We start from the raw sequence: 24,532 nt of genomic DNA on the forward strand, positions 1-24,532 counted from the left end.
GCTTTTGTAGGAGGGGCCAGAGAGGGAACAATGCAGCTCCCCTGCTCATCTCTAGCCCACTTTCCAATGAACTCTCATGTGAGACTGGGAGTTTCTCCCGCCAAGGCAACCGCTGTATCCACAGCCAGCTCTGAGTCTCAGTTGCCCCTTAACTCAGCTGTACCCTCGTAACCTGCAGCCTTGCCACAGGTTTTCTCCGTCTGCTGCTTTACCAGTCTGGTTGTTCTTTTTGACCGTTTCTTTAATTCCATGGTTGTCAGACTTCCATGAAGTTTGATTTTCTGGAACTTCTGGTTACTGATTTCAGAATGGTTGTTATCCTCCTTTTGTTGTGTTAGGAAGCAAAGGGTTTCTACCTATGTCTCCATCTTGGCCGGAACTCCACAAAAGATGTGAAAATTTTTTATTTTTTATATCTGTTTTAACAATTTCTAGATTGTAACTGCAAAGAAAAAACCCACAAGTTATATGTATATAATAAATGCAAATTTGCAGTGTTTTAAATTGTTTTTCACATTTCAGCACATACTAGTAATGAATGTATCTCTTGGTTACACATGACCTGAACTGTAATTTTTTTGACTCTGACCTCCTCAGGTTCATTGAAATCTATTTGGCTCTAATTGGACAAAAATCACACCTCTGTGATTTAATTAGGCCATGCTTCCCCAGCTTTGTGGAATGCTTTTCCAGCCTCTTCAATGAGCTAATTTTATAGGTTCTTCAGCGCTAGGGTCAGAGGTTATCTCTTCTCTGTGTCCTCTGTATTCATAGGTTGGACCAAGAACTGTTCCACAAACATTGTGAGCCTCTGTATCATTTTTTATTAAAATTTTATCTTTCTGGATCTTTCCTACTAGAAGGAAATTTCTTTACCAGGTCAGGGACTATGTCTTACTCATTTTGATGTCAGCAGAACTTGACATTTAGTAGGCGTACAGTAAGTGTTTGTTAGTTTAACATTAGTTAGTTAGTTAGTTTGTTTGTTTGTTGAATTTATTAGGGTGACATTGGTTTGCAAAACCATACAGGTTTTGCCCTGGCCAGTGGCTCAGTTGGTTGGAGTGTCTACCCGTTCACCAAAAAGTTGTGGGGTTGATTCCCAGTCGGGGCACGTACCTAGCTAGGTTGTGGGTTTTATCCCCATTGGGGCATAAATGGGAGACAGCTGATTGATGTTTCTCTCCCCCTCTCTGTTCCTTCCCTCCCTCTTTTTTAAAAACATATTTTATTTATTTATTTTTTAGAGAGAGGGGGAGGGAAGGAGAAAGAGGGGGAGAGAAACATCAATGTATGGTTGCCTCTCATGAGTCCCCTGCTGGGAACTGGCCCACAACCCAGGCATGTGCCTTGACTGGGAATTGAACCAGCGACCCTTTGCTTCACAGGCCCACACTCAATCCACTGAGCTACACCAGCCAGGGCCCTCCCTCTTTAAAATCAATATTAAAAAAATATCAGGTGAGCATTAAAGTGGAAAAAGCCCATACAGGTTTCCAGTGTACAACTCAGTAAAACATCATCTGCACACTGTATTGTGCGGCTCTCACCTCAAGCAAAGTCTCTTTTCCTCCTCGTCACCCTTCCCCTCTGGCCATCACCAGGGATTAGCCAAAAAAATATATATATAACACATACAGATGGCAGTAAGTGTTTTGAATGAACTGAGGCTCAAATAATATTGTTTGTCTTAGGTTTAGTTTGAGGTAGGGGAGGGAGTTGGTATAGGAGAGAGTTGGAGTTGTGGAGAGAGAATCTGATTAATAGCTGACTTGAATTCCAGTGCTGCCTCCATCACCTACTTAGTATCATGATTTTAGGCTTGAGTGACATCATGAGTCTCGCTTCTGTCATCTTCAGACGGAGGATTAAATTTACAGGATCAGGAATAGCACTCATCCTGTAAGCAGTGTATCACAACACGCTTAACCAGGGTCTCGACAGTCTTATTGAGCACAGCTGTGTGTCCGAGAGTGGAAAAAAAAAAGACCTAGTGTAACTTAAAGATATTTTCCCCATAACTTAAGGCAAGGGATAACAAACAGTAGTTAATAGTGAATAAATGCCGAGCACAGAGATCCAAATGAAGAGATCCCTTCATTTACCTGTGAAGTAATTTTTAGGATATACCTTTATTGATGTCCTGGTTAAGTGAAATATGCTCATTTAATCTGGTTTACATACATTCTAAGGTAAGTATTTCCCACTTGGCTAATGAAGAACTGGAAGATGCTGATGAAGTGGTTTTGTTCTGAGTTGTTTTTCAACCTCTGAGTCACTGACATCAAAGCAATTGTAGATGTTGCTTCTACCAGTGACCTCGATGTGATGAGCAGTTGTTTGACAGGTAGGCAGTGCCTGTGTACCTTTCACTCTGGCCTCTCTAGATCCAGCTCCTTGATTTAAGAGATCAGTGTGGGTGTTGCCAAAGGAAGTCATGCTACTCTGTGAGTCAGAAAATCGGTTATAGTCCCATTGTACTTAACTTTAATGACTGTGTTTGTCCATTCTCATCTATAAAAGGACACAGTTGTCCAGAAGGTCTAGTTTTTCTTGTATCTCAAACTTGGTACTATTCTATGTAAGTTTGCCCTTTGATTTTAACAATTGTCTTTTTGTGTTGACTTAACTCGCCAGTTAGTGATTGAAAAAATTCAGGTAATACCTAGAACATAACCGAATGATCCGAAGGTAATTTAGGGTCTACTCAATTAGTAGAATTTGTGCTGAACATTACATTCCTAGTACTTATTTATCTTACAACTGGAAGTTTGTACCATTTGACCACTTTTATCCATTTGCTCCCTCCTCTCACGCCCACCCCTGCATTACCACACATTTGATCTTTTCTAACTGATCTTTTTCTGGGAGTTTGGATTTTTTTTCCCTTTCTAAGATTTCTCATGTATGTAAGTGAGATCATACAGTGATTGATCACTGAAGTTTTCCTTCAGTTGTCAGGGTTTTTTTTTTTTTTTATGTTTTGAGAACTTTGAATCTTCTTTCCATTTGCAATTTTAATTGTATCTCCACTAGGACTTCACCTTTATAGGCTTAGGCATTCTAGTTCAACCTGGTCTGTTCTAGTCCCTAGTCATTGTAATAGTTTGTCCAGCAGCTCCATCATGTCAGTCTTGAGCAATAGTGACAAAAATTTTTCGCAGTTTCACAGATACAAGTAATTCATAATAGGCAGACATTATTGGCCACTCTGCCATTCAGCCACTGCTCCCTCCTGCCAAAGTCATAGTGGACAAAACATTTTATGAAAACTCCTTATGTGGAATTTTTTTCTTTAAGATACAAAGAAATAATTTTTATTTTATAATTCAGGTATTTCCTCTTTCCTCTTTCTTGAATCTAAAATTCAAGTGTGCTCTTAACACTATTTTAGAGAATTAGTTATTTTCTATGTGCCCATTCTGTGTGAAATAGGAAATCAACAAAGTGAGCGCCATAGAGAACCAAAGTACCTTTCTGCTTTGGGGAATCTTTTTATTAAGTTTATTTACCAAAATAGAATTTTACGGAAAATTTCAGTGAAACTCCCAATCCAATACATGCCCTTTTCATTAACTTTTTAGATTCCTAAAGCTTGAATTTGTTCTCAGTAAGCTGGTAAATGTTTGGCATTTTAATCAGAGAGTAGAGGATTGCCCTCTTTATACTAAGAGCTCCTTAAAAATAGACAAAACAAACAGAAACCCCCTCAGAACTAGAAACTAAATGAAACTCCTCCTTGGGCGATAGCTCATGTACAACCGAGGACCCAGCCTTCAGCCTTCTAGCACCGTCTCGAAGATCATTCTGAGTGGTCATGTCACTTAGGTTTACAGTGGAACCCTTTTGTAATGTCCTTTTAATGACTGTGATTGGGACTGTTTGTAACATTTTCTACCAACATCTATAAAAGTCCTTCAAAAAGTTGTTGATATATTTTATAGTATAATTGAGTTTCATTGTTATTTATCTTGCAAGATTTGAAGAAGGCGACTGTATTTTCACTGACAGGATCACATTTCAGTTACAGCTCATAAGAAGCAGTCCTAGTTTTCAGGACAAATGCTCTGATTCTGGTGAGCTGAAGGATTTGCGAAATGACTTTTTTTTAATTGAGGTAAAATTGGTCTATAATGTTATACAAGTTTTAGGTGTGTGTACACCTTTCTTTTAATGAATGTGTTAAGCCCAGAGGAGACAGAAGGAAACATCGAATCTGTGTTTATAATTCACTGTTGATGGACTACTGAGAGTATCCTGTGTAAGCCAGCTTTGTCTATAAGGCAAGCCTGTTTTGGATGAGTATATATATGTTTTGGATGAGTATTCATTTTCTTTTAAAATTTTTACCAGCGTGGCATGACCAGACAGAGGTCACTTTTAATGGATAAAAGTGGAAGTAAGGTAGACCACGACTTGGCCATGAGTGAAAGAATTTTACTCTTCTCTTTGCCACATTCATTCTGAAAATGCAGTGTAGAATAAATAAATTTGGGGATCTTCCCCCAAGTCATTTTGCTAATTTCAGTATGAATATTTCTAGATGATTGAAGATATTCTATAGTGTTATTAAACTATTGTTTAAAGCATGCAGTAATGAAGGAAAAATATATAAGATTCTTTAACTAATTGTATTGTCTTCAGAAAAAATGATGCCTGGTCAGGTAGCTCAGTTGGTTGGAGCATCATGCCCACACGCCAGGGTTGGAGATCTCCATCCTATTAGGGCGCACGCGAGAACCTGCCAGTGAATGCATAAAAATGGGTGGAGCAACAAATCAGTGTTTCTCTTTCCCTGTCTCACTCTTCCTCTCTTTAAAATCAATCAGTAAAAAAGATTTGATTTTAATAGCAGGGATAGGGGCTGCTGGCAGTTTATGTGAAAAGGTCCCTATGTGTTTTGTTCCAGTGGAGCCATTTGCCTACTTGGCTTAGAAGTGTTTATTGTGATTTTCTTGACTGTCTTCCTGGCGATTTACCAGTTGGGATCTGTTTCCCAGGCTGTTAGACGCGTCCTGTATTAATATTTTGAGTGGCTGAAGCCTGTTGTGTTGATAATAGCTGAAGATTTGAATGTAGCCATAAATATGCAATGATGTGGTTCCAGGTTTGAACTAAATGTGATTTCCTCACATAGACGCATGTGCCAGCCGACTGAACAGATCCTTATTTGGAAGCCACTGGTGTCTGATGAGACACAGAAAGTTGATTATAGCTTGTGTGTCTGCCTAAACCTGTCTGTCTTCTTGGTCCTTGGTTGAGGGCCTCAAGACTAAGTCATGTCATGACAAATAAGGTCAGAGTTGGTACTCAACACATTTATTGCCCTGTCTTTCTGGGTCTTTTTTTTTCCTGCCTTTAGAGCGGCAGTTATAAAATGAAAGAATACCACTGCAAGGTTTTTAACATGTATAAAAAAGTTTGCCTCTCTTTGACATCTGTCATGTAGTAGTTTCATTTAAAAGACTTATTTGCTCAGGAGTACCAGCCTAAGCAAAACAGTGGAGTATGAGGACAATATCTTTTGAAGAGATGGCATTCCTTTTCTGGCTCTTCTGGGTGATGTCTTATTGTATGTAAGGATCTCAGATTGTGAAAGAATATATAAAATTGCTAGATCAATTACACTGCAATCTTACTGTGCTTGAAATACAGATGAACTAATAAATAACTCAGCTAATTCTGATGCAAGTGGTCTTAAGGATCATGTTTGGATATTTGTACATTTTTCTGTGTTTGAAAATTTCATAGAGTTTTCTTGGTTTTTTTGAGGGTTTGGGGGGTCATAGTTCTGATGTGGTTTTTTTAATTCTTTTTTTAAGGTGACTCTTGTGAAAGGAACTAGGTAGATTTTATAATTGAGAATTAAGAGACTTGATTTCTGGTCTTTGTTCTAGTATTACAACCATGAGTCACAATTCATACGGCAATAACATCAGTCATTTTCTATGTTATGAAATGAGAAATAAATACTTTTTAACTTTTGGGGAGAACGTTCTCAGTCATTATGACATTATGAAAAGAATATTCTAAGCACAACTACAGATAAAAGCTATCTGTGACTGAATTGAGAGAACTGTGTGTTTGTTATAGGAAGCCTCTACTTAGCTTTGGCATTATCCTCATAGCTGCTCCATCCTCACCCCTTCCCTTAGGGAATAACCATTTCCCAGTAGAGATATATAGTATAAGAATGTCACTCTTGTATGGCAACATGGTGAAATTGTGTTTAAGTTGATTTTATACTTGAAAACAAATACTAATTTCGTTCAACCTAAGGCTTATAGGGTCAAATTACAGTGTGGTGTGCAATTTGTAGTGTAATTGGTTGTCACATTTGCTTTTATGTGTTTCCACCTGCCTTGGTTCATAAATCTAACCCATTTTTTTAAACAGTCTTGAGTGATAGCCCAGTTACTTACGTTTCAATTTAAGATTTTGATTTCCAATAATATAAGAACTATGTTTTCCTAGACGCAAAGTGTGTGAGTATTCTCATCCTTATCAAGAAATTACATTATGTGCAACTTTTAAGGGTTCTAAAAATAGTTCATTGTGACATACACAAATATAAAAACCATATGGTTGTGGCTTAGGACCTGCAGTTTATAGGATTAGACTGAACAATGTATCATTGTTCTTAGAGTCAATTAAGCGTGTAGGTTTAGCTAGCTTGGGTACAGTCTAGCATGTGACTCTATAAATAACACTTGCACAACAAACGTGGGCTTGATAAGTGAGCAATAAATCTGGGCTGACTGCCCACTTTTCTAAATTTTAGAACCAGCCCTGCCATCATAGAATTTTGAGTGCCTGACAGCAATAACAGAAGTCTTAAAATTAAAACTATCCTCACATCTATTTTGTATTATTTCTGGTTTTTCAGTTTTAAGCTTATTTTTGTTGGTTCCTAAAAGAGAACCTTTTTTTTTAATAGAAAGAATCTTTTAGTTAGCTTTTGTGGTCTGACATATACTTGGGCACAAGTTTTCTTTCTTCAAGAATGGTGGTAATATGGTTGCCAAGATGTCTTTAGCTTAAAAGCAGAGTCATCACTGGGAAATTAGAAATTTCTAACAATTCCCATAATAGTTATATTACAAGCCTATGCAGCAAAGATGAGTTCAGAAAGACGCATTTTATCAGAGTCTAAACAAGTCACTCTTGCCAAAAATTTGGGGTTTTTTTCCTCCTGTTGCATCACAATGAAGAAAGTCTAAAAGGGGTGTTAGATTAAACACTTGTCAACTGTATTTTTTTTAAGTTTCTGTTCATATAGTTTATAGATTATATTGTTAAATTCTTATAACTAATTTGTGCCATCTGACATCAAAAAACCTTGGCAGAGTTGGAATGAACCAGTTTGTTAGGCAGCTGTGCTTAGGTACAAATAATTTAAGACTACACTGCCGGGGTTTTGTGAGAAGTATGTTTTACAGTTTAGAAGAAGAACATTTTCAAAAATGGATCAACTATATATATAGTATAATTAGGCTTAAGTTTATAACAACTTTAATAATATTAGTTCTTGCCCTGGCTGGTGTGGCTTAGTGGATTGAGCACCAGCCTGCGAACCAAAGGGTCATGGTTTCAGTTTCCAGTCAGGGCACATGCCTGGGTTGCGGGCCAGGTCCCCAGGAGGGGGCACTTGAAAGGCAACCACATATTGATGTTTCTCTCTTTTCCCCTACCTTCCCCTCTCTAAAATAAATAAACTGTCAAAAAATATGTATTAGCTGTAGATTTTAACTAAGGTTTTTTTTCAAATTGACAGGGTGTTTGAGAGGATACTTGACTCCTCATTCTCCACCCTCCCTCCCTCCCTGTTCCCAAACCAGGGTCTGTTAAATCACCTTTGTGTTCTTACAGTTACACATAGGTGCATTGTTACACTTACATTGAAATATTGGCATATATTTCCCACTGCTCCAAGAGTCTTGAGACTCTTAAAATTGAGTAAAATTAGCTGTAGTCTCAAAATGTAGCAAACTTATTCATTCCTCACTGGGTACCATACCTTGCATGGTAGTTGATCCCATTCAGGATTTAGGTCACAGTAAATACTTGGCTGTTAAAGAATAACCCAATAGCATAAGCTCTCAATTTATTTAATGGTTATTGAGCACTTACTTGCAAAGCACTGCGTTTATGTATTACATATATAAAGGATAAGAGGAAGAGTGAGATCTTTAAACTCATGATCTTGTTACCAAACAAAAAAGATGGAGGCTCGGCTGCCTTTTGTCAGAAAAGCCAAATTCGTGAGGCAGATGCTGGTGTAAAAGGAAAGAGGTTTTATTCAGATGCTTGCGTGTTCAGATGCTTGCTTGATCTGGGAGAATGGACTCCTGTCTCAAAGCTCATCTTGGCAAGACCAAGACAGAAGGCAGTGTCCAGAGTTTCTGCTTCAGGAGCCGAAAGGCACTCCTAAGGGGTCGTTAGTCCCCACCCAGGTAGCTTAGGTTGTTATTAGCTACTCTCCATTTCAGGCTCCCTCCTGGATCCTGTGTGCAGAGCCTGAACTACCATGGACCATGCGATTGCCAGGGCTATATGGTTGCATGCTCTTGGGTGAGAGAGTGCATCAACACATGGGCCAGTGCATCACCTGGTGGGCAAGGAGAGAGAGAGGCTCCCTCCTGGGGGCCATGGACCACGTGGCTGCTAATGTCACAGCGCCCTTGGAGAGAACAGGTGAAAGGAGAGCAAGTGAGCAACCCATGAGATAGCCATTGTTCCCCTGGGATTATATTAGTTTTGGGCATGGGACAGACAAGGTGCTTTCATGCAGTCTAGGAGCTCCATCTCCCAGCCAATCCCTTCTTTCCCCAGGCTAGACTGACAGGCCTCTTTGGTCCAGAACCTCCCCCTTCGCCAGTGTGATATCTATAGCGCAGGTGCTTGCCTTCCCCTGGTCCCATCCCCAGTCTGGTCTAGGGGAGTGCTTTTTTCTATCCACTTCTCTTGTTCGCTTTTCCTTCACTTAGGCCCTGTTCATTGATATTTCTAGCTTTCTGCTTGCTCAGCGTAAGAACCTCTCCCTGCCTCCATCTTGGCTAATAGGAGAGACTCCCCTAATGCTCTGATTGTCTACCTGTAATAATCTGATGGGAGACATTAGGTTTGTATTATAAAAAACATACTCTATTTGTAGTTTTGGTTTCTTAATGCAGTGGTTTATGCCTTTGTCAGTTCCATCAGCCCCTTTAAGAAAGAAAATTTTGGAAAGTGTTTATTCTAAAATGAAATTCATGTGTAATAATACATAGATAATTTTAAAAATCAACAGTATCAGTCTGTATAATGTTGAGTAGAAATTGTGGTAAAATAATGTGTATATTAATATAATATTAATATATAAATGCTTGGGCATGACTATATTAGAAACAATAATAGTCACGTGCCTGCATCTACACCTGTAATTGCCATGAACATACCAGTTTTGAAGAAAGACCAAGTGTACTGAGTTGTTAACTAAAAATTGTTGTGATTATCCAAAAAGGATATAGTATTAGTTAATTTCCAAACAAAATTAATAAGTATGATTGATCACCTTCCAGAAAAATTTATTATGTAATTAAAATGTGCAAAGCACATGTTGTTTGTGTATTAAGTGGAGTTTTGTGTGTAAATGTGTCTTTACCTACATGAATGTCTGGCAAGACTATCCAGAGCTTTGGGAGACCTACTCCTGCATTGCCGGAAATCTAGCATTCAGTACCATCTCCCTATGTAAATGTTTGTAGGACTCTAATGACCATAAATGAGCCTCCCCCACAACTTCTAAATTGATAACCATGGCTCTAAACCAGCAATTTTCAACCACTGTGCCACAAGAATTTTTAAAACTTGCAATACCTGATTATTTAGTCAGGGGCACCAACCGCTCTTCCCTTAGTTGTTGAGTTAAAAAATGACAGCAGCCAGCACAACAATAACTGTCCAGTGTGAATGGATAAAATTACACCTCTTTCTTTTTTTTTTGTCAAGTTGGCAAAGAATGTATTTTTTTGTGTGCTGCACAATTTTAGTAATTAGTTTCCATGTGCCATGAGATGAAAATGGTTGAAAATTGCTGCCCTAAATAAAAATGTGTTAGTGCAATATCAGATCAGTTTTTGAAAAGTTGCAGTGCTTTTTTTTTAATTAAAAGTAAGCATGAAGGAGTAAACTATCACCACTGATGTAATGATGAGAATGCTATTACCTGTGACTTAAATGGCACTTATTTATCGTGCAGTCAGTGGCCAATGGCTTTCAGTGTACCCTTCTACAATAATGATGCAAATTGAACTTTGATTTTTTTTTTACTGTAGATTATTGGTTGTGCTTTTTTTTTTAAAGTCTGAGGTCTAAACAAAATCTTTAGCCTCCAGGCATTAGCCATTGTTAAAACAGTGTAGATGCTCAAGTATTATCTAAGGCAGTGCATCTCAAACTTTAATGGGCATACAGATCTCCTGTGGATCCTGTTAGCTGCAAATTCTTAGTGGGTTGAGTGGAACCTGAACTTCTGCATTTCTAACACACTCCCTCCCAGGTGTTAATGCTGTCGGCTGGAAGCATACACTCTTAAGGAACAGAGTATAAGGGAATTGTTAGTTATTTACTTCTCGAGGTTTCTAAACTTTGTCACAGTATAGTGTCAATGTTAATCACTAAAATTATTTTACTAAATGAATGGCATTAGCTTAGTTTTCTAATGCTTTCAGTAACGAGCAGCATCAAGTTAATCTTGAACTTTGAGGATAGATAAAAGAAAGTCATCATTATAAAACCCAGCTCCCTCTATGTTAATGGGTTTCCCCTAAATAAAGGTGTTATGGATTCAATATTTGGTAATAAAACATAACAACCCAAAATTTTAAGAGAATGTTGGAATGGTCTTAATGGTACATAAGACCTATTGCTTTTTCTTTGCCTTGGCTTAGATTGACAGAGTTGACCATCTTGTGGTTTAAGTAAAAAATACATTTGTATGATGAAATTTTCAACAATGAATATTTGAGATATTTTGTTATAGGAATGAGATTATTCTTTATTCCCAAATTATTTTGCTGTTCTTTCCCTGTACTTGTGTGGTTTCTAGTTCGTTCTTACTCTAAGCTGATAGGTCTGTGAAAGTTGATCTAATAGTCCAGAAACATTTTTATCATTTGTTTCCTGCCCCAAAACCTATAGTGTCTGTATATTGTATCTCTTCATCACCTATAAGATGAAAGCTGAGCTCATATCTCCTTCTTAAACATTTTCTTGACTTGGCCCATTTACTATGTAGTAGTTCCAATTTTAAATACTGGATTAGCACAGGAAAGAAGTCAGGAAAATATTTGAAGGGCCCTTTGTGTATCCCAGGAGCCACAGTACTAGTTGCTTTTATATGTTACCAAATTTAATCCTCACAAATCTGGGAAGTAAATAAATCAGTCAGATTTTACTGAACATAAAACAAATTGATAAAATTACCTGTCTGTACAACCCAGATTATCATGGGCAGAGCTGGGATTTGAGTCCATGTTGTCTTTACTTCTCTTACTCTTCCACAAAGGCTTCTAAAAGGGAAGAATCTGGGGTTTGAAAGATTAGGTAGAATAAGGTGTTTTGTGGACCGGATGGGGAAAGGATTACCCGAGGAAGAACAGGAGTCTCAAGAAATGTAGCAGACACTACTATATTGTAGATTAGACACTACAATATAACAAGACATGAATTACCGGGATAGGCAAGCAAATTGCAGGTTATCACATCCATATCAACTTATATCAGTTCCATAAATGTTGTTTCTAAAGTAAGAAGCAAAGTGGAAAGAACAAAAACCAGCATAACTTTTTAGAACTGCAAACCACCAATTTAAAGAAAAAGGGATAGTAAGCATAATATCCACGGTAACCAATTTATCTCTGTATCTGTGCCATCAATTGACATATCTTTAACATTTTCTAATGATTGTGCATTTTGTATGATAAAGGTAGCTTTCCATCTGATTTGTTAGTCTTGGCTCATTTGCTAGTCCTGGATTAGTTTTAATAGTTGATGAATTTAAAAAGAAAGCATTTAAAGGGATTCTGATGCTCCTTTTAAATTATATTCCCTGGGGGGGAAATCTGTTTCACTAGAGTGGCAAGTTATCATTTTACAAAACCCTTTTCTATTTAGACCAGTAAGATTGAGTGAAAAGAGCACTGAGCTAGAAGCTAAAAGACATTTTGATCCTGGCAATGCTGCTTACTAGCAGTATGACTGAAGGCCAGTTACTCAACTTTTCTCAGCTTTTCTCAGCTGCTTTGTCCTCATTTGTTAAGGAAGGATTGTTCTGAGACATGACTGAGAACTGTTGTGATTGGTTTCTGATCTCAGGTAGGAAAGCCTTAACTGTGCCCTTAGTCTCTGCTTTTCATCATCCCAGTACCAGATTCTCTGGTCCTTTTTCATTGTCTGCAGTCATTGGTTCCTGGAAGAGCTGTAGCATCCTTAGAGCAGTTAACATGTTGGCAGCTTTATCTCCTGTACAGTAAATCCCAGGGTTTTGCTGGGGAGGCAGCACATGCATCTTAAATGTGGGGAAGGGTCTGTAGGATGTGCTTTGACCTTCAGAATTCACACAGAGGGATTTACTGCCCTATTCCCCCCAGTATCCAAGTGATCTATGAGAAGATATGCTTGTCTATCATTGATCCCATTTAAGAATCTCTAGGAATGTCAATTATAACTCAATTTAAAATTTTTAAAATTTTTTTTAAGAAAAAAGAAAAGCCCTGGGAACTTCTCAACTACCATATTCCCTTTATGTTTGAGTGGGAGAGATGCGAAAGAGTGGATTCCAGATTTTGGTCCACTGGATGTTTTTGCAGAGGGGTTTTTTTTCTTATACCAAATTATTGCAAGGGTTGGAGGAGGGGAGGTGGTAATATAGAGGTTAGTCTTAAGAAATCTAAACAACAACAAAATGATTTCATAACATAAGAGGAAGTCTCTTGTAGTAGAAAGAGTGAAGATTTTGTGTCAGTTCTGAGTTTAAATTCCAGAACAGCTACATATTAGTCAGATTGTTATTGTTTATAAAATGAGAATCCCTGGATGTTTAAGGCCCAGGTTTGAATTGCATAAGATTTACATTTCATAAGAGGATATAAAGCTCTTTAAATATTGCTGTATATCGGAGCCTGAATTAACCTGTGGTATTATGCAAAAAGTCAGTTTTCTAATGCTTCACATCAGGATTTCTACCCTTTGGGGGATTCTGTAGATACATTTTGTTTAGTCATCCAGTATGTCAGACCGACTTCTGCAGTGTAAAATAAGAGACAAAAGCCAACAGGAAAGGTGTCTCTCTATACACAGAAGAAACTGCTGTTAGACATGGACCTTGGTCAGGCTTGGTTTCATCAGCCTAAACTTTGGCAAGTTCATTGTTTCCCAGCCCTTGCTATTCTAGAGTGAGATCATAGGGTTGACCTTGGTCATAAAGCCAGTTCCCTTTTCTTTCCCAAAGTAATAGCAAAGAATAATTTGTTTGCATGTATTGAAGGGGCTGTAGAATTTCACACTTCTTCTTTTCCTGTATTAAGTCCTTCAACTAGACTATTCTTAGGAACAAGATAAACTAAATTTTTAATTATTTTGTGTTATATACAACCACTCATGTTTCAACTGTGAAAATTGTTTTATGCTTTTTCCTTAACTTTATCTCCTTTGTCTGTATATTTTTATTCTGTTATCTATAATTTGACATTTCTAAGAATCAGAGTGAAAAAATTATTTTTTAACACTTTTCCAGAATAGCATTTATGTGAACTCTTAGTCATCACATTCTTAAACAGTACACACTGCTTTAATATTCATCCAACTCAGCACATATTTATTTAGCCCTACTGTGTACCAAGCACTCTCCCAGTTGCACCTCCCTCAAGCAGCTTATATTCTGGCAGGAATAGAAATTTTTCCATAATATTCTGGTACTTTTTGTTGAATGTTCAATACCCATTCCTTTTTATTCTATTCCTTCTTAGTGTGTATGCAATATATTTGTTACTCAATATATTACAAAGAATTTACATGTTTTACTTTTATCCTTTTCATATATGTGTCTTATACAGAACTTGTTTTCAGAATTCTTGGGTATCTGATGCAGTCCTTTTTGTGTAAGTCCCTAAGGGAGGTACCAATTATGCCAGCCTCATCAGTCATCTTAATGTTATACCTGTGGTTAAGAGACAGGTTACACCAGAAATCACTCAACTTTCACCAGCCAGTGAAATTACTTGCTTCTGCCCTATCCCTTCCCGCTTTCTTTTACAGTGGAAGCAATGTCTGCATTGTGTTTCTACCAGCTGATGTATGACTGTAATTCTTCAGTGATCCCTTAGCACATCTTCAGCTATTTTGTTTTTATTTACTTTTAGATATGTGTCTTTTGCTCTTGAAAAAGCAAAAACTCATACCCATCCAGTTGCATTTTTTTCCCTTCTCTTTACATAACTAAATTTATCTGCTTCCTTACCTCCAGTTCACTCTGGCCTTGTCAGGCCACTGAGGCTGCTCTTGGCAGTGTTGCTGATAATCTCCTTCTTGCTAATTCTAGTGGATCTATGATCCTTTCCTATTATTTCATTTCTATGGGGAAAAGTGGGCGTTAATAAAGTCAGTAGGGCTGTAAGGACTTTAGGAGAAAGTTTGATATTCTTAGGGCAAAAAATTCATTCATTTGTTGGCAAGTATTTATCAAGCATTTTTATAATTATTGAAGGTACAGTAATTAGTAATGTGATGAAAAGTCCCTATGTCCCTGGACCTTTTGTTAGTTAGAGGAAACAGCCAAACAAAATAAGGAAAATACATGTCAGATAATGATAAAGGTTATCAAACAAAATTAAAGCAAAGGAGAGTCGAGAAATTTAGATCGGGTAGATTTTAGATGGCGTGTCCAGGAAGGCCCCACTAAGAGTATAGTACTTGAGCAAAGACAGACCGTGGTAAGGGGAGGTACTATGCAGATCCTGGGGGAAGAGTGGGCCTAGCAAACTGTTTATTTGGTCTTAGCAAAAATACTTTTTTGTAGCATGAAATGTTTTTATAAAGATTCTTGTTCGTGCGATAAAAAGGAAGACTGAGTATTTGGGGGTATACTGTTGCAAATTGACTACTAGGACAAAGCAGTATTTTTCATTATTTAATCATACAGATTAAGTGAAGACAAAAATTCTAAAGCTATTTTTATTTAACATTTTCTGTTTTTTGTTTTTTTTTTTGCTTTTTCATTGCTTTATTTAACTTTACATTTCTCCATGCAAATGGGTGAAAGTACTGTTGACAGAAACTTAAGACTGTGTGCCAAGGCAATCTCCAATTAGAAGTTGGTAACACAGAACCCGCTTGACACATGGAAACTACATATGGTTCACAGCAAATGAATCAATAAAGGCATATCAGGAAATGCAAGGAAAAAGAAAACAGTGGAAATCACAGTATTAATCTCATGGAAAATAACAGGAATCAGGGCATAAGGCAAAATTCATCACGATGGTCATGGTGATTAGAGAGCTCCCCCATAAGAATACGCAGACAATTCCTCAACTGCAGCTCCCTAAGTTTTCTCCTGATTTCTCTCATCTCCTCCATGAACATTTCCATATCATCTACATCTCCACCCATCCCATCATTGACCTGCCGATTGGGTATGGCCCATTGGAAGTTAGGGGCCAGTCGGCGAGCTTGTCCCCGTCTATTATTTCCTGCAGGCTGATGGCCTTCGCCTCTTTCCAAAGGACGATCTTCCTGTCCATTCTGCACGCGTTGCTCCATTTCTTCGTTTTCATGGTGCATGTTTGCCATGATATTTTTCCTCGTTGTTTTTCTGGGCTTATCCTTGGTGTCTGCTCCTCTTCTCAATTCTCCCCACGAGTGCACCGCCGCAACACTTGAACCAGCAGACCTGCTCCGCTTTTACGGGCCGACGCCAGCCTGCAGTGCACAGGACATTGGGGAGCTGGTACCCAGAAGGGAGTGACAACTGCACCCTCATTTAACATTTTCTTAGGCATCTTTATAGTTGGACAACTTAGATAATAGCATCTTTGTTCCATAAAGAGAGGTAGATATTTTTTTTAAAGAAGTGGAACATTAGCTGAGGTCCACACAATACAGCTCTATGAGACTCTTAATGAGGTTCGACAGCTTTTTCAGGAGTAGAAATTTTAGCATTTGTACTTATGTCATTTCAGCAAAATAATTGATATTTTAAGAGCAGTAAAACTATACATTCTTTATATTATATTAAAATCCCTAATTTATTTAAGGAAGAAAGAATCCTTGAGAAGAGATTTATGGGTTGGCTACCATATTTGGGAAGATTGGTAGTTCAGAATGGGATCTTCCTAAACTCTGGGGTGGAGCCTTATCTATTTATGAATAGATTAACATGATTTATGTAGTTAGTTTTTAGAGAAACCCAACTATTACATAATAGAAAATCTTCAGCAGTCAGAATCATAAACTTGCTTCTTTACCTCCCTCTTCTCCTTTATTCCGCACAAATATTAGGGAGTTTTAAAAGTACTGGGGACAAGAAGGTAGGCACTGACATATACTTTCATTGAGATTTAAGAACCACTAATAATGAATTACCAGCCATTTCCTTTCCCAATTGCTTAACATTATAACAGGAAGTAAAAAACATTTCTCTAAATTTTGGTCTTAATGGATTTTAAACTTCTTCCATTGAGTGTGACTATGTTAATTACTGTATGTGTATTGCTTACCATCTGTAAGCATGAAAAGCGCTGTAGATTGAGAGCACATTTTATGGTTTAATTTTTTCATTGGCTTATGGACAAATGAAAAAGAAGAGGAATAAGCCCTTACTGGGTTTGATAAGGACTTTATCTTTTGGAATGAGGTGCTTACATAGCAAGACTTGAATAAGGTTTTGCCTGTACTGTCTAGACCTGAGCAAATGCCAGTGCTACTGCTAAAAAGCATCTGTGACCAGTGGGCAATGAAGTGCCGATTGACAGGTACCCCTGTCATTCCTAAGTGTACACACCTTCCCCATTGTTACCTGCCTGTTTTCATCCCTTTTCTGCTTGCCTGGGGCCTATAGGAATTCTCCCATCTCCAGTAGAGGTAATATTTTTGGTCTGTTCCAGCCAGAGTCTATTTTCTGTGCTTTTGGTACTGTTATTGATGAAGATAGCATTCTGATTCCATGTCTGGAAAGTAAATGACAGGGTGTCATTTCCTAACCATTTACATATGTATTTATCGTGGGATGATTCAAGAAGAGAGAACTCAAGATTTGAAATTTGAAAATGTCTTATTGAGTTCGTGGTTGTTTAATAATAAGAAAATCTAGCAGAGCGGGGTCCTATAAATTTGTTGTTTAGAAATAAACAGTTACATTTTGATGTCTGTCCTTCCCATATGTTCTCACTACACACACATTTAAACAATAAGCCTCATGTTGTGCATGCTGTTTTACCACCAAGTTTAAAAAGCTATATTATGAATATTTTCCATGTTATCAAATACTCTTCTAGAATATTCAGTAGCTGCATTATAATCCATCATCTTAAACAATATTTCTATAATTAATTCCTATCATTAGGTGTTAGCTGGCTTTCAGGTTTTTGGTTTTATAAATTACACAGATGAGAACCTGGCACGATTCTTTGAGTACCTCTCTGGCTATGTTTTCAGGATAGTGTTTTAGGTAGTTTCATAATATTTTTAGTTGTTATCACTGAAATATTTGCTAGAAGAAGGAAATTAATACTTATATAAATTAACTAAATGTTCATATACTAGATTCTGTGCTAGATGACTTGTAATCTTACATTTCATAGACTCTTTGGCCATTTTCATACCAGTTTTATAGGTGAAGAAGTCTCTATGCATATGTCTAAGATATTTTGCAGTAAGTTAAGTGTATGTAGAAAATGTTTAAATGTTTGGTTTAGCAAATAAAGGCTTTCAACAGTCACAGGAGATAATAAAAAATTATAAATGAAGTCTTTATTCTATTTTGGCTTTAGTGTATAATAAGACAATATCTTTGTGTTTATCTAAAGGGTTTTAGGTCTAAAATTATGTTAATTGGCATTCTTACCTTAGGAGAACTAACATGGATCATTCCCATGCAAAGTTTGGGTTTTAGTCACATGATCACTGTTATAGACAATCACTTTATAAATCATAGTTTATCTTTTTTTAAAATCTTTACCCAAGAACATTTTTTCATTGCTGAGAGAGAGAAAACATCAGCGTAGCTTTTCCAGTTCTTGCACTTTTAAGATCTAAGAAGTGAAATCTGAGTGATAAGATGAAAAAAACGTTGCAGAGGAAGACAGTGAGGTGTCACAACTATACACTTTTTCAGAGCTAGTTTAGACACCTTTGCCGGGTAGCCCATATAATCTACCCTATTTTTATATGTGCAAGTGTTTTTTGTAGGACCTGGTATTTGTTATCTAATGCAACTGTTTGTTTTGTCTCAGTCACATCGATCAGACAACAACATGGCAAGACCCCAGGAAGGCTATGCTCTCCCAGATAAATGTTACAGCCCCTACCAGTCCACCAGTGCAGCAGAATATGATGAACTCGGCCTCAGGTGAGTCAGACCCTGTAATTAGACAACACCAAGTAATGCTTAGGCATTGATAAAACTTTTCTCTGGAAAAACAGTAATTATTCTTTTAAGGAAATGGACCATGGGTGATGGTTATTTTCTATCCAGTTCCATAGGGGAGATTTACTTTATTTCAAAACAACATGCTATGTGCCAAAGCATTGTTCAGGCTGGTGACTGAAAGGCACAGTTTTTAAAGCTTCAGTTCTGGAGTGAATATTTCAAATTCCTATGTTGATTAATTTTGACATGCTTGCATTTTCTTCTGCTTTCTTGTATTGAAGGTTTATCCTTTTTGTGGTTTGGGTAGGAAACCAAGCTGTGGTGTTTCTCTACCTAATCCCCTACCTCTTCAACCAGATAATTGTTTACCATGAGATTAACTGGGAGACTGCAATTTACAAACCCCAAGCCATCTTTCTTAGGTGTAGTACGTGTTATTGAACAAATTTCCACCGTTTTCACAGGCGATAAACCTGAGTATAAATCTTTTTTCCTGCCTCTTACTTGGCAATTTACTTAAATCTGCCATTTTTCTCATCTACATAATGAAGAGTGACAATGCTCCTTTCTATAGACAGGAAGATATTAAAGGAAATAGTATAATACATATAAAGCTTTTATTACAGTTCTAGGACATAGTAGGTATAATTAAAGGCCTCTTCTCTAGTAATTTAGATACTATCTAGCTGTTTTCTTTGTTTTGTGGGCCCAAGTCCATAGCTGCCCCATTATGCTTCTTTATGCTCACAGAAAAAGATGTTGCCCTCCTCTGGGAAGATGCAAACCCATGTCTGGAATCAGGGACAGGATTTGGGCAGGATGTCTCTTCACTCCCTTCCCTTCCACACTTTACCTCTTAGTTTAGTGCACTGGTTCAAGGCACAAATGGCAGTAGTCATTGGCAGCCCTAGTGGCCTTGACAGCTTTCATCTTTACAACTCATACATCTTCCCTATCCAACAGACTGAACAACATGATACAATATTATTGACCCTGTTCCTTATGTTCAGTTTTACATTCTTAAGACTAACTTTATTTACTTATTTTTAAAGACATTATTTATTTTTAAAGATTTTATTTATTTTTAGAGTGAAGGGAAGGGAGGAAAAGACAGAGAGAGGGGGAGGAACATGGATCAGTTTCCTCCTGTATGTGCCCCAAGCTTAGGCTGAACCTGGATGTAACCCATACATGTACCCTGACCAGGAATCAAACCAGCAGCCTTTTACTCTGAGGGACGACATCCAACCTACTGAGCCACACTGGTCAGGGCATTGTAAGCTATTTTATACCTAGCAATTTGTTCTTAATCCCTTTCACCTTTTTTTTTTTAAGAGATGCTTAGCTTCATTTACTTTTTTTAAAAGATTTTATTTATTTATCTTTAGTGGGGAAGGGAAGGAGAGAGGAGAGAATTTGCCTCTTGTGCATCCCCTGCTGGGAACTGGTCTGTAACCCAGGCATGTGCCCTGACTAGGAATCGAACTGCGGTTGTTTGGTTCACAGGCCCATGCTCAGTCCACTGAGCTATACTAGCCAGGCACCCTTTCACCCTTTTAGCCCATCCCCATAACCCCTCTTCTATCTGGAGCAGCTCTATTTAGTAAAGAGAGGTGGTGTCTTTTGCAGGCTGTAACAGTTGGAATAGAGTGGGAAGAAGCATGATTATAGTGGGTTAGGAGTGAGAGGAGAAAAAGAATGAAGAGAAGGTTGGAGATAGATGTTGGAAGGGGGACCTGAAATGGGAAAAACCATCCCCAAAGAAACTTACGCATGTGTAAACGGTAGTAGAAGGTATTAAATAATAAACCTGGACTTCCTGCCATGATGAAGGCATAGGTAGATACACTTAGCCTCTTTACACAACTAAAAGAAAGACAACAAATTTAAAAACAAAAAATAATAAGAATTGCCAGAAAGTTGAACTGTATAGAAGTCTGACAACCAAGGGGTTAGAGGAGAAACATTCATCCAGACGGATATGAGGGATAGAAATGGGCACCTGGGGTGGAGAGGACACTCAGCAAGACAATGGCTGAAGGACTGGCCAGGCGAGTCGGTGGCTGGCAGTCCCACATTTGTGTGCAGATAAACTGAGAGGAACAATTAGGGATCAAGGCAGACCATGCAGCTCAGGGTTCCAGCACAGAGAAATAAAGCTTTAAGACTTCTGGCTGTAAAAACCTGTGGGAGTTGGTAGCAGTGGCAAGAGAAACTCCCAGTCTCACAGGAGAGTGTGTTGGAGAGACCCACAGGGTCCTAGAACATACACCCCACACCACCCCACCGCCACCCCACACCCCGGAAACAGCATCAGAAGGGCCCAATTTGCTTGTGGATTACAGGGGAAGTGACTGAAAGCCAGAGGAAACTCTAGCAAGTGGCATTGTTCCCTCTCAGACCCATCCTCCACATATAGCACCACAATGTAGGAATGTGGGTTGCTCTGCGTGGCAAATACTTAAGGCCTTACAGCATAACAGGCATGCATAGACAAATAAATATGGTCCAAATGAAAGAACAGATCAAAATTTCAAAAATAGAACTAAGCGATGAAGGGATAGCCAACCTGTCACATGCAGAGTTAAAAACACAGGTGATCAAGATGCTCACAGAAATGGTTGAGTATGGTTGCAAAATAGAGGGAAAAGTGAAGGCTATGCAAAGTGAAATACAGAAAAATATACAGGGAACCAACAGTGAAGGGAAGGAAACCAGAACTCAAATGAACGATTTGGAACAGAAGGAAGAAATGAACATTTAACCATAACAGAATGAAGAATCAAGAATTCAAAAAAATGAGAAGAGCCTTAGGAACCTCTGGGACAACTTTAAACCTTCCAACACCTGAATCATAGGGGTGCCAGAAAGAGAAGAGGAGGAGCAAGAAATCAAAAACTTATTTGAAAAAACAATGAAGGAGAACTTCCTCAATCTGGCAAAGAAAATAGACTTCCAGGAAGTTCAGGAAGCTCAGAGAGTTCCAAAGAAGTTGGACCCAAGGAAGCACACACCAAAGTACATCATCATTACATTACCCAAGATTAAAGATAGGGAGAGAATCTTAAAAGCAGCAACAGAAAAGGAGACAGTTTTTTCAAAGGAGTTCCCATTAGACTGTCAGCTGATTTCTTAAAGGAAACCTTGTAGGCAAGAAGAGGCTGGAAAGAAGTCATGAGAGGTGAGAACCTATATCTAAGATTACTCTATCCAGCAAAGGTATTATTTAGAATGGATGGCAGATAAAGTGCTTCCCAGATAAAGTAAAGTTAAAGGAATTTATCATCACCAAGCCCTTATTCCATGAAATGTTAAAGGGACTTATCTAAGAAAAAGAAGATCAAAATAAAAACAGTAAAATAACAACAAACTCACAACTATCAACAACTGAACCTAAAAAAAAAAAAATGAACCAAGCAAACTAGAACAGGAACAGTTTCACAGACATAGAGATCACATGCAGGGTTATCAGCAGGGAGGGAGAGGGCAGAGAATGGGGGAGAAGGTACAGGGAACAAAAAGCATAAATGGTAGGTACAAAATAAGATGAGGATGTTAAGAAGAATAGTATAGGAAATGTAGAAGCCAAAGAACTTATGTATATGACCCATGGCCATGAACTAAGGGGAGGTGGGAATGCTAGAGGGAAGAGGGTACAGGACGTAAAGGAATAAAGAGGAGAAAGAGATGGGGCAACTCTAATAATACCATCAATAGAATATACTTTTTTTAAAGAAACCAAAAAAAATTATAAATCGTATTTATATGTTAGGCATTCTGCTAAGTGCATTTTGTGCTATCTGATTTAATTCTCATCATGGTCATTTAAGTTAGTGCTGTTACTAGTCTCACTTCACATACAAGAAAACTTTCATGTATGAATGACTCTCCTCAAATTACACACCTTTTAAATGATAGAAACCAGAATTCTCAGGCTCTGGTAATGAATGGGATTCTAGAGCCTGTGTTCCTAGTGTGCACATGACCAAGGTTAGGCTAAGTAATAGAAAGTAAAGCCTCAGAAAATGGGGGATAGGATCTGTTAATACACTAGAGGCACTGTTTTAAGATATAAGTAGACCCCTGGCTGATGTAGCTCAGTGGATTGAGCAGAGGCCTGTGAACCAAACAACCATGGTTCAATTCCCAGTCAGGGTACATGCCTGGGTTGCAGGTCATTTCCCAGCAGGGGATGCACAATAAATAAAATCTAAAAAAATAAATGTAAGTAGATACACTGGACACTACAGAAATCTTTCTCCAGAAGGTGGTTGGTGTGAGGATATTTGCTAAAAGAGATTTTGTGACTAATAAAAGAACACTATACCTTAGAATATTTAAAGAGGACACTAGAGGTTATTGTCTTTAATGGGAAGGTCAGACAATATGATGAGTTAAGAAAGGAAGAGACAGTATAGTGAAACCAAAAGGCTTTTTTTTTTTTTAAGATTTTATTTATTTATCTTTAGAGGGGAAGGGAAGGGAAGGAGAAAGGGAGAGAAATATTAATGTATGGTTGCCTCTCATGCGTCCCACACTGGGAACTGGCCTGCAACCCAGGCATGTGCCCCGACTGGGAATTGAACCACAATCCTTTGGTTCACAGGCCCACGCTCAATCCACTGAGCCACACCAGCCAGGGCTAAAAAGCTTTAAAACAAACAAACAGATTGTAAAAAAAAAAGGAGTTGGCAAAAGTTAAAAATGAAGGTAAGGTATTAAATTAAGTATATATGAAAATTCAAGTGTGGATTCTAAATATGTTTACAAATACAAATGGAGGCTTAATGACCAAATCAAGTTGAGGCTATTGATGATATCTATAGTAAATGCCTGTTTTTACTCTGAATTACATGCACAAGATTGTTGTCTTTTATTTTTCCCATCTCAGTGGACATTTAAAGAATAAATAGAGGACTTACAGATGGTGTTGAAATGCTTTGGAATGGATATCACAGGAACTGTAATCTTGATACCTCATGTTTATATAAAATTATAGATAATGTCATGTTACTAAGGTTTCAACGTAGGGGCTGTCTTTCTCCATCTGGAAAGCACCCCTAATGCTTGCGGCTGTGCCTTTCCTAGTGCCTAGTGAAGCACATACACAGCACCTTTTCCCAGTCAGGACTTTCCTACTTGAAACAAAAGCCGCAAAAGTGACACTTGTCTGTGCTTGGAAAATAATCTTCTAAGGAGTTTTTAGAACCTGGAAATAGTGAGGAAGGAGATTTGTGAGGGCATTTAAGTTTCGAAGGCATTTACTTTAACAGAGCAGCACAGGGCTTGCAGTTAGGCATGGTGTCTGCAGTTAGTTTTCACCCTGAAGGGAATGCCTTCTGCTAATCTGAAGCCTTCAGATAAAAGAAAGCTACACAGCTCTTTTGAAGCATTTCATTGGGTTGATCAAACTAAATACAACTTGATTTACATTTTTATCATTAATTAATTTAACTAGAACTTTCTAGTTTTGCTCTTGGGAAGGAATTCTCATTCAGATATTTGAGTCCAGCATTGTGTTCTGCTCTAATCGTTTCTAATCATACTGCTTTCCTTAAAATACTGTCGTTCTTCTCTAGATTTTCCAGACCTACTTTTTAATGGTTAGCTAGAGTGGGTAATCTTTTAAGATTCTGTGAAATTCTACTATGAAATTTTGTTTGTTTTATTCACTTTAATTCTGTTTAGCAAAAATGGTCAGTGTACTTGGTTTTAAAAGTTACTTTTCAGAATGTGAGGTTGAAAGGAGTGTATATAATTGACTAATCACTTAAAGTTGTACCTGGAGAGGGTTCTAGAGCAACAAGACTTACCAGATCCTATAAAGAACATTAGTTTATATTTTCGTTCATTTAATTGACAAATAAATGACTCAACTTTGTGAAAAGTATTTGAAAGGTGAGG

General features: G+C 37.8%; 2 protein-coding genes across 13 annotated transcripts in view; one reads left to right on the forward strand and one right to left on the reverse strand.

Moving 5' to 3' along the window:
• Positions 1 to 24,532, forward strand: part of YAP1 (Yes1 associated transcriptional regulator) — a 117,694-nt gene that overhangs the window by 40,261 nt on the left and 52,901 nt on the right. For all 12 annotated transcript variants that reach the window (XM_037029778.1, XM_037029782.1, XM_037029780.1 and 9 more), the window contains exon 3: positions 18,492 to 18,607. In XM_037029778.1, the coding sequence (XP_036885673.1) occupies positions 18,492 to 18,607 (116 nt within the window). The remainder of the gene's footprint in view (positions 1 to 18,491; positions 18,608 to 24,532) is intronic.
• Positions 15,294 to 16,010, reverse strand: LOC118975703 (protein BEX3). Its single transcript, XM_037029789.1, has one exon. The coding sequence runs from the start codon at positions 15,829 to 15,831 to the stop codon at positions 15,493 to 15,495; it is 339 nt and encodes a 112-aa protein (XP_036885684.1). The 5' UTR covers positions 15,832 to 16,010; the 3' UTR covers positions 15,294 to 15,492.

This window comes from Sturnira hondurensis, unplaced genomic scaffold (assembly GCF_014824575.4).
Source record: "Sturnira hondurensis isolate 20B ecotype Veracruz unplaced genomic scaffold, ASM1482457v3 Scaffold0020489, whole genome shotgun sequence".
Taxonomy (NCBI): Eukaryota; Metazoa; Chordata; class Mammalia; order Chiroptera; family Phyllostomidae; genus Sturnira; species Sturnira hondurensis.

Coding starts and splice junctions, on each gene's coding strand:
- LOC118975703 (XM_037029789.1), bottom strand. CDS start 15,831: ATGGCAAACATGCACCATGAAAACGAAGAAATGGAGCAACGCGTGCAG.